The following is an 11124-nucleotide window of genomic DNA, read 5'->3' as shown; positions in this document are numbered from 1 at the left end:
GGTATACTACTCTTTAATTGCTATAACCGAGTATTTTTTTTTTAGAAAATTTCATGTAAGTCACTTTCTAAATATTTTCTTTCACATGAGTCCACCTAACTTTTACCCATAAAGGTCCATTTATAAGGATACATATGTAACTTTACTTTATGATGTACCCAAAAATACCCTTCTCTCTTTTACATAAGTCTGTTAGAAAATACTTTCTCTCTCCATTCTTCCACTTCAATTCCGACGCCGCTGCCTTGACATGACTTCTGGCTCGGCCTTGATTGCATCTCTTGCTCCTATGATGCCGCCACCTCGACAATGACATCTGGATCCACCGTTGACTACTTGTCGATGACCTCTGCTTCGTCCTCGACTACATCTCCTCAACGCGCAGCTGGATATACAAGGTCCAACCGACTCCGAAGACGTCGTCCACCTCCTACTTAGCGCCCACCACCGTTGGAATCTCATGTTCGCCGAACACGCTCATGCGCCTCTTCTACTAAAACAGAGATTTATGCGCCTTAGTAGATCTGCCAGTTAAGAAGAACTCATCACAACCCCCGGAAGCGGAGCTCATCCTTGGTGGCGGCGGTCGCCTGGAGGGCCTCGGTGTCGTCGTATAGTTAAAGTCGGTTTACGGTCTCCGACAGCTAACGTACGCTCCGACTCGGCAGCCGCATATGATGTTGCCCGGCGGGAAAGACGACTTGGGAGCTCTGGAGATGCTGGAGGACAATGTGAAGACAAAGACATTTTTAATTACTTAATAGAAAAAGACATTTTTGCGCTTCATTAAAGTATCACATGGGTGACACGTCAGCAAACAGACGGGCACAGTGACGGAAAATGGCCTCTTGTCCTTTGTCAGTAGCGAAAATGAAGTTTGGGTATCACGTTGATAGTTTTTTAAGTTTGGGTATCATTGTGACAGTACCATAAGAGTTTGGAGACCCATGCTGCCAAAACTTCAATATTATAATGATCGGCGATACATATTCTCATATTCAGAGTAAAACTCACAACAAACGCCAAACTACTCCACCCTTTAACAAGAGATCTACTACTAGTTCTCTTCTTTTGTGCCAGAGACTCGAGTAAGAGACCGGTATTGATAGACAAACACAACCTAAAGCAAGTCTTATATCTCACAAACAAATGAAACAAATATAAGTTAGCAGCCAAATCACATCAAATTTGATAGACAAAAGCATGAGAAGAAATTGAAGAACTATCAAGTATCATAAACACATAATCATGGATCGCCAAAATCTTATCAACGACCCAAAAACCATTATATAGGGGTGTAGGCTGATATTCTATTAAAAGTTCATGTATTAAGTATATAGGGGCGTGTGAATAAAATTTCTAAAAAAAAAGAAGTAAAAATACCAATTATTATCCCTTATTATTTTAGGGATGTGAAATCTACACACCATAAATTGAAATCCACACACCCTTTTCCTTTTTTTGGTTAACACATTCACAAAAAGACAAAATTTAAGTCATTAAAAGACAAAATTCAAGTTACCAAAAAAGAAAAAAATGTGTGTGGATTTCAATTTAGAGTGTGGATTTCACGACCCTTATTTTATCTTCTTGAAGGAGTTAAGGAGTTGAAGGGTAAAATATGAAGCCCTTCTAATGAGGACCTTTAAGTTGAGGACTTGTTGAGGACTTTTCTGCTTATCCCACATTTCGATCTTATATCCACATCTTGACCGTTCAGTTTATAGGTATTTATGAATAGATCATTTCTCTAAATTTTCAGCTATATTGAAAATTGTTAAGGCATTCATAAGTGTGATTTATCAATTATGAACTTGAACGGTTTATATTTGACAGATTTAGTTCGTCCATTAATTTGATCTAGTTTATTATCTTAACGAACATCAATTTGGCTGAAAATTTGTAAAAATGATATACTCATATAAACCTAAAAACTGAACGGATGAGATGTCAAAATGTGATTGAAAAATGAGGCTTTTAAACCATAAACCGAAAAGTCTTCGACTTAAGAGTCCTTGCTGAAAAAAGGGTCCCGGGTTTGGTGGCGCGTGATGGCGGGTTTCACTGCTTCCTGATCAGTGATCAGTACGACTTTCTGATAGACTAGTCCGGGTCACTTCGTAGTTCATACTCATCAGACCAGGTCAAACTCCTCCCCAGCTTCCACGAAACTCACCCTCTTCATCATTCCATCCTTTTCTCATTCTATATTCTCCTTTCTCACCTAAACCACCATTCTTTGTACTCTCTCTCTCTCTCTCTCTCTCTCAAACCAACACCAAGTCTTTGATTGCTTCCCATCTCCACCATGGACAAGACTTTCCAAGCCGTCCTCGCCGCCACCGGAAGCTTCTTCGCCATAACCGTAATCTTCGCCGTCGTCTACATACTCTTCAAGGGCTCCCAGTCCAAGTCAACCCGCTCCCGCCGCGCCCGTGCCGCCGCCGTCCGCAACAACCCGATCCGGCTCAACTGCATCACCGTCGACGAGATCGCCTCCTTCGATCCCTCCCTCAAAGTCTCCATGGAAGAAGTCGTCAAGGCCACCAAGAACTTCAACAAGGACCTCGTCGTCGGCGACGGCGGCTTCGGCCTCGTCTACAAGGCCCAGCTCTCCGACGGCCTCAAGGTCGCCATCAAGAAGCTCGATCCCGACGCCTTCCAGGGCTTCCGCGAGTTTCAGGCCGAGATGGAAACCCTAGGTGAGCTCCACCACCCCAATCTCGTCAAGATTCTCGGCTACTGTGTCTCCGGCGCCGACCGGATTTTGATTTATGAGTTTATGGAGAGGGGGAATCTGGACCGTTGGCTTCACGACTCGTCGTCAACGGATTTGGACGGTTATGATGACACGGCTGGGTGTAAATTACCGTTATCTTGGAAGACGAGGAACAAGGTCGTTAGGGGTGTGGCTAATGGCTTGGCCTATTTGCATGGGTTGGAGAAGCCTATAATTCATAGGGACATCAAGGCTAGCAATGTGTTGTTAGACAGGGAATATGAGGCCCATATTGCGGATTTCGGGCTCGCGAGGAGCATCGACACGTCACGGTCCCACGTGTCGACGCAATTTGCGGGCACCATGGGGTACATGCCACCCGAGTACAAAGACGGGTTTACGGGGGCGACAGTGAAAGCGGATGTGTTTAGTTTCGGGATTTTGATGTTGGAGATTGCAACGGGGAGACGGCCTAATTTGCCGAGCGTGTTTGACGGGAAAGAGATGGGGTTGGTGGAATGGTCGAGGAAAATGGTGGCCAATAACCGGCAAATGGAAATGGTGGATTCGAGTATTTCGAGGGAGGATTTGGATGAAGGCAGTGTCAAGAGGTACTTTGAAATTGTTGGTGAATGTGCTCATGAGTCTTCAAGGCAGAGGCCCCCAATGAAAGATGTAATTCAGCTGTTAAATGACCTTCAATCGTGAATTAGGAAAGCATTTTTGTTTGTTTTGTGAGTAATATTGTGGAATGGTGAATAATATTAGTTGTGTTATTGCTTGTAAATAAGATATTGAGCCAAAAACAAGGACGTGACTTGAATACAAAATTTATTTGTGTGTGGTCTTTGGAGGAAGATATATTTTTAGCTCATTATGGTGTACATGAGTATATGCACATCATGAAAATGTTCCATAAACCATTGGAAACTAGTGAGAGAATCATGTGTGCACATTTCTCCTCCTAAAGATAGTTAAAGGTGTGGCGGATGGGCTCGCATATTTGCACGGATTGGAAATGCCTCCCACCGGAATATATGTAAGGATGACCAAGGCGACCAAGGAGGCCGATATCTATGTTTTGTTATTTTGATGTTGGAGAAGGAAATCAGACTGCGCGACCTGACCGTTGATATCCAGATTGGTACAATGGGCGATTGACAATGGTGTTCTATATGCAAATGGTGAAATGGACATGATGGATAAGTGTCGCCTATGTGTTCCTATATATATTAGGAAAACTAACTAACTAAACTAATCTATGTTACCTGACTACTGTTTTCATGCTAAAGATACTAGCTAGCAAATATGCAGATAGTTAGATTTTAAGCAACTTGCGAATTTGGGAATGTTTTTTTGAATGAAAGAGGTTAAACTTTATTATAAGAAAAAGATTACAGATGTAGAAAGCACATCTAGAAATAAGAAACATACAAACGTAAAATTGCAATATGAGCATCATCGCTAAAACAATAACGCCCGGCACTACTAGTAAAATGAAGCTTCACACAGATTTACACAGATTTAAATCAGTGCAAAACGACTACTCACTAAGCGACCAAGTAGTCAGATCACCGACTACTCACCAGTGATTTGACTACCCATGCAAAACCAATGCCCAAAATGATAAAAACAATTCCGACACCGGGATGAGGGCAATCTTCCACCTAAGGTATCGAAGCCGTCCAAGGGTGATTCCAGACATGGCTTGATGGCAGACGATCCTTGACGAACAAATACCATAGTTGCGGGTTCGTCAACCAATACCAAAACCAGTTTAGAGGCCAAAACCAAAGACACTGGCGATATTTCCAAAGAAGAAAAGTTGGATCCCAAGGCCCACAAGACCCACCTGGATCCTAGACCCAAACTCTACCCTAAGCCTGAATCAAGATCCGGCCCAAGACACATGTCTGAAACCAGATCCGCCTTGCCCTTGATTCATGTCCAGCCGCCGTCGCCGTCAGAGGAGTTCGGAAGCATTCCCGGTCACCAACCTTTGACCCCAGCAACAACTTGGTTTGAACTGAGAACTTTCCATGGGACTCCGATCGACACACCAAGCCGCCAGAACCAAACGCCGGCCACCGATCAATCATCATCCCAACCACCTTCCCTGCAAACAACAGCCGACCCAATAAGCATTTCAAGACCCCAGACTCAGATCTCTCCACCCAGACTTCTATGAGGCGTGCTCGATTAGGTCGGATACGATCGACGATTGAAACCGATTCAAATCCACCAATATGCACAACCAAGTCTTCACTCCGTCCACCACTACCCAGAGTGATGTTCGTTGCCGGTCGACGTGCTTGACGTGAAAGAGGCACGACAGAGACCATGCACACAGGGAGCACCACCGAGGACGGTGCCGGCATGGTTCTCCATGGTTGATGGAGGAAGACACAGAGAGGCCGTAAACAACGCAATCCCAAACCTAACAGAGCGCTAGGCATGTTTTGAAGAAGATATTGTCAAAAACCCGAAGGCTTCGATAAACTCTAGCAGAGTGGTTGCTAGGTCGAGAGGTGATTACGAATTTGGGAATGTTAGATAGGCTGTTTGATATAAACTATTTTGATTTCTTACATGTTTGAAAACATACATTAGTTTGTCCAAAGAAAAAATAACACAGATTAGATTCAGTGTGTCGCCTTAACAACTAGGCAACTATATGAAGAAATTATGGATGTCCAGAACTAATAAACAAATTAATCACAAGTTGTTGATTGAGAACCAAATGCAAGGTACATACTGTAACTGAAAGAATAATGAAGTTGATAGAGTTTCTCAATAGAATAAAATCTGAAAATTTTAATTTTCAGGGTAAAAAATGGGAAAATGCCTATTTGCACAAAAAAAATAAAAGTCAAACCCCATTCCAATGATAATAAGACTTTTGATCCCAATTGAATGAAAGATTAACTTATTTGTGCCCAAATACACAAATCTTTATTAAATTTATAAAAAATAATATTTTTGAGACATTTTTACCTTTGGTCCTTATATATGCTTAGAGAGAGAAAGTGTAAGAGAGAGAGGAAAGACTTTGCCGGCAGCTCACCGGATCTCCGAACATCGACCGTCAGACTCCGGTCACCGGAATTTTTTTGGTCATCGGTAACTCAGTTACTGACCCCTAGTAACTCGGTTACTCCGGCGACCGATAGTCGAAACTCAGTTTCTGACCTCAGAAACTCAGTTACTGACCCCAGAAATTCAGTTACTAACCCAATAAACTCAGTTACTGACCTCTAGTAACTTGGTTACTCCGATGACCGATTGCCGAAACTTAGTTTCTAACCCTAGAAACTCAGTTACTGACCCCATAAACTCAGTTACTGACCCAAAAAACTCAGTTACTAACCCCTAGTAACTCAGTTACTCCAACAACCGATCACCGGAACTCAGTTTCTGGCCTTAGAAACTTAATTACTGACCCCAGTAATTCAGTTACGGACCCAAAAACCTCAATTATTGACACCAAAAACTTAGTTACTGACCCACAGTAACTCGGTCACTCCAGTAACCGATCACCGAAACTCAGTTTCTTACCTTAGAAATTCAGTTACTGACCCCATAAATTCAGTTACTGACCCAAAAAACTCAGTTACTGACCCCAGTAATCCCTAGTAACTCAGTTACTAACCCCCAATAATCTCTAGTAACTCAGTTACTGACTCCTAGTAATCAACTTACTGGCTCCAAATGTTATAGAAAGTCGTTTTCTAACCCTTAAAAACTAACGTTCTGACCCAGAAACCTAGTTACTGCCCCCCAAATGCATAAAAACTCACCGATAAACATCATACTTCCATTTCATCTTTCCAATTACCGACATTCAATATTCAACATAATATAACTACCACAATAATAATTTTTCTCAGCAATACAAGAAAACAATGCCACAATAAACAATATATTCAACAAGTAAAATACACAAATCCAACCAAAATTCACAATAACAGAACAAGCAAAAAAAAGAGAAAAGTGGAGAGAGAGAGTCGACGTTGCAAATAAAATCCAGATTAAACAGAATGAGCAAGCAGACCACATGGCCCACCTCGATCCAACGGCTCTCGTTTCATAGACTTTCTGTTACCTAAAACCAACGGGGGACGAAGCCACCACCGCTGCCACCACAAGAGCTTCTGGAAGCACAGCTCCACGTCATCCTTAAGTCACTAGACCGCCGCGACTTCTCGGATCTCCCTCCGGAGCTGATAACCAGAATCAAATTCTCTCTCAGGTACCACAGCTTAGAAACGGCGTCGTTGGCGTGCAAGTCGTGGTGCAAGGTGCTCTAGCCAGCGAGGGAAGCCTTGAGGTACTTGAGAGAGAGAGAGAGAGAGAGAGAGAGAGAGAGAGAGAGAGAGAGAGAGAGAGAGAGAGAGAGAGAGAGAGAGAGAGAGAGAGAGAGAGAGAGAGAGAGAGAGAGAGAGAGAGAGAGAGAGAGAGAGAGAGAGAGAGAGAGAGAGTCCAAAGCTGGAGCCGATACCTCACAGGCGGTTTTTGACCTCGCGATGCTTAAATCCAGGAAACAGCTTCTTCTCGCCGGCGTAGGAGATTATGTCGATTCCGATCTTCGAGAGCAGATCGGTGGCTCTCTCGAAACACGACGAAGCGAGGTCGAACTTCCGAAGCTCGTGCCATTTGACGCCGGTCTTGTGGTAGAACGAGGCGGACTTGATCGCCAGGGAAGGAACGCCGGAAACTTCACTTGCGACGAAGAGTAGGTCGGCGGCAATGTGGCGGAGCTTCGTGCTCTTCGGCTTTGGAGGAAGGGAGGGAGCGGAGGGAGGTTGTGTAAATGAGAGAGAGGAGAGGCATGATCAGGTAAATGAGAGAGAAGAGAGATAAGGTTGAATATTTATGAAGGAATGGGCCACGAGCCCTTAAAATTAGTAGTAAAGGGGCATTTTCCCTAAAAAAATTAGGATCTTCAGGCTTTTACAGATAGAGGGATCTGAAAGGATAAGCCCGCAACGTGAGAGGCTATTCAAATGCTTCATGGATTTGAATTAGAAATTTGCAATGAAAGTGTACAAGAATGAGGAGCAGCAGTAGTTGGGGCTATCAATAGGATCTGGATTCCCATCCTATGTGTTGTACCTAAATTTAATTTGAATCGCGTTTCTATTTAGGCCAGCACATTGCAAACTAGGCATTTGAATCCACTGTGTTTGCATTTACATATTCTCTTCAGAAACAAATGCATCTATGATGAACTTAATTACAAAGAGTCAGATATCAAAAATGCGAAACATATGCAAGCAATATCAAGGGATATATAACAGGGATAGGGATTGATAAAACCCTTTGGCTTGGAATATTAGATGAAAGAAATAGCTTCAATTAAAAGAAGGCAAACACGTACTTTGATTTTGGAAGAGTTCAGACTTCTGAGAAAATGCCCCAACACAGGAAATTTGAAAAAGACATGAACTAACAATAGACACAAGACTACTTTAACAGGTTTTAGTTCGCAAGACATAACACAAACTCAAGCAAGCTACTATACTAATCCAGGAACCTTAGTCGACCTCCTCCACCTTGCTCTCTTCAGCAGCATCCTCCTCCAAAGTAGGCATATCTGCATCTTCACCAACTGTCTCATCCTCATCAATACTGAGACCCAGCTTCAACATCCTGTTGATTCTCGCCGCAAAAGTGTTGGGATCATCCAAGCTGAATCCAGAAGTCAAGAGGGCAGTCTCAAACAGCAACAGCACAAGGTCCTTGACAGACTTGTCATTTTTATCAGCCTCGGTCCTCTTCCTCAACTCCTCCATGATTCCATTGTCAGGATTGATCTCCATTGTCTTCTTGCTAGACATGTATGCACCCATGCTGTTGTCCCTAAGAGCCTGAGCCTTCATGATTCTTTCCATGTTAGCAGTCCAACCGTATTCACCAGTCACCAAACAGCAAGGGGAGTCCACAATTCTGTCAGATACAACAGCTTTCTCAATCCTATCTCCCAAAATACCCTTGATTGTCTTGCAAAGATTCTCAAAGGATTTCTTCTTCTCTTCTCTCTTTTGCTTCTCCTCCTCGGTTTCATCATCAAGTTTCAGTCCTTCCTTCGTAGCAGACACCAACTTCTTGCCACCATACTCCTTCAATTGACCTACAGCATACTCATCAATCGCATCCACCATGAAAAGCACTTCATAGCCCTTCTTCTTCAGGCGCTCCAAGAATGGAGAGTTCTCCACAGCCTTCTTGCTCTCACCAGTTATATAGAAGATGTCCTTCTGACCCTCCTTCATTCTAGTTATATAGTCCTTCAGGCTTGTCAGGTCCTCACCGCTCTTGGTGGAGTGGTACCGGAGAAGGTCAGCTAATTTGGCTCTGTTCTGGCTGTCTTCATGAATACCCAATTTCAAATTCTTGGAGAATGCCTCGTAAAACTTGGTGTAGTCCTCTTTATTTTCAGCAATCTCATTGAACATCTCAATGCACTTCTTCACAAGGTTCTTCCTGATCACCTTCAAAATCTTGTTCTGTTGAAGCATCTCACGAGAGATGTTGAGTGGCAAGTCTTCAGAGTCAACAACACCCTTAACGAATCCAAGGTACTCTGGAATGAGCTCTTCACAGTTATCCATAATAAACACTCCTCACATTGAGCTTAATGTTATTCATCTTCTTCCTGGTGTCAAACAGGTCGAATGGAGCTCTCTTTGGGACAAAGAGAATGGCTTTGAATTCAAGCTGTCCTTCAAGAGAGAAATGCTTGACAGCAAGGTGTTCCTCCCAGTCATTGGTCAAGCTCTTGTAGAACGCAGCATATTCATCCTTGGTAATTTCCTTGGGGTTGCGAAGCCAGATGGGTTTCTGCTTGTTGATAAGCTCCCACTCATGAGAAACTTCCTTAATCTTCTTTTTCTCCTTTTTTCTTCTTTCTCCTTGTCCTCGTTAACTTCCTCAACTTCTCCTTCCTCTTCCTTCTTGGCTTCCTCATCATCACTAATCTCTTTCTCTGTAGTCTTCTCTGTCCAAAGATAGATGGGATAGCTGATGAATTCGGAGTGCTTCTTCACAAGGTCCTTGATCCTCCTCTCCTCTAGATATTCCAACTGCAAAATAAACATAGCATAACAGTCAATAGTCCATTCAATCATCTAGAATTCTCAAAGAGAACCGACTAAATCGCTTTAGTTCTATACCTGATCCTCCTTGAGCAATAGAGTGATCTTGGTTCCTCTACCAAGCTGCTCTCCATTAACATCTCTAGTGACAGTGAAGGAACCACCAGCTTGCGATTCCCAGATGTATTGTTCATCATCATTGTGTTTTGTGGTCACAATGACTTTCTCGGCAACAAGATAAGCAGAATAGAAACCCACACCAAATTGTCCAATCATGCTCACATCAGACACACCAGACTGCAAAGCCTCCATAAACTCCTTGGTACCAGACCTCGCAATCGTGCCCAAATTGTTCACCAGATCTACAAATCCCAGATTAATGAATCCAAATCAGATAACTACCACAACATGATTTCAAACAATTTCAAATAGGAGAAATTATTGGTCACTCCAGTAGCTTTCATGCGCTCGACAGTTTACTCCATTAACTTTCAATTTCAATCGATTACTCCATTAACTATCCAATGTCACACAATTAGGTTCATCCGTTAAGTCGCCGTCCAAATCAGTGGTTAAGTTGCTGACTGGACATATTTTTCAACTGGAAATTCCATTTAACACTCACCTCTCTCTCTCTCTCTCTGGCCAGCCATGACTTCTCAAACAGTGTGTAAGCTGTTGTTTTTGGCTTCACTTTCCACTCACTCAAATCCAAACAAAAGTTTATGAACCAAAGCCTATTATAAAGATAGGATTACAAGATTTAAGTACATAGCTTAAGTTTTGAAACAAAGCCGTGGATAGGAAGTTATGCTCTCTCAAAGTTGAAGCAAAATCTGAAAACCCAGAAAATTTCAGCTTTTGGCTGAATCTGCTATTGTTTTTGGCAAGCAATTTGGCAAACCAAATGTTAACCAAATCCTCTGAAATTTTACACACATAAATATGGATATATGAGCTTTACAAAGGTACTTTCGGGTTTTAAAACAAAAGGACCTGAGCTGAAAGATATCTAGACACAAAGTAGGCAAGAAAATCAGCTTTTCTGCAGAATTTGGCTGAATCTGCTACTGTTTTTGGCAAGCAATTTGACAAACAAAATGTTAACCAAATCCTATGAAATTTAACACACATAAAGATGCATATATGAGCTTTACAAAGATACTTTTGTATTTTAAAACAAAGGCCTGAGCTGAATGATATCAAGACGCAAAGTAGACAAGAAAATCAGCTTTTCTGCAGAATTCTGGACACCCAAACTCAAGAACATAGTTCTTGAGCTACAACCACAATGATTCTATTTAAACCTAA

General features: G+C 42.4%; 1 protein-coding gene and 1 pseudogene across 1 annotated transcript; one reads left to right on the top strand and one right to left on the bottom strand.

Moving 5' to 3' along the window:
* The first annotated feature begins 2272 nt into the window (after positions 1-2272).
* On the top strand, positions 2273-3574 carry LOC101311637 (phytosulfokine receptor 2-like). The gene has a single exon (XM_004290443.1). The coding sequence runs from the start codon at positions 2309-2311 to the stop codon at positions 3425-3427; it is 1119 nt and encodes a 372-aa protein (XP_004290491.1). The 5' UTR covers positions 2273-2308; the 3' UTR covers positions 3428-3574.
* Positions 3575-8253: 4679 nt separating this feature from the next.
* The window catches only part of LOC101311340, a 4313-nt pseudogene continuing 1442 nt past the window's right edge, over positions 8254-11124 (bottom strand).

Source organism: Fragaria vesca, linkage group LG2 (assembly GCF_000184155.1).
Source record: "Fragaria vesca subsp. vesca linkage group LG2, FraVesHawaii_1.0, whole genome shotgun sequence".
Taxonomy (NCBI): Eukaryota; Viridiplantae; Streptophyta; class Magnoliopsida; order Rosales; family Rosaceae; genus Fragaria; species Fragaria vesca.
Note: the sequence above shows the minus strand (reverse complement) of the source record. Positions and strands in the feature narration are given on the sequence as shown.

Excerpts from the sequence above, each read along its gene's own strand:
- LOC101311637 (XM_004290443.1), top strand. The coding sequence starts at position 2,309 with ATGGACAAGACTTTCCAAGCCGTCCTCGCCGCCACCGGAAGCTTCTTC.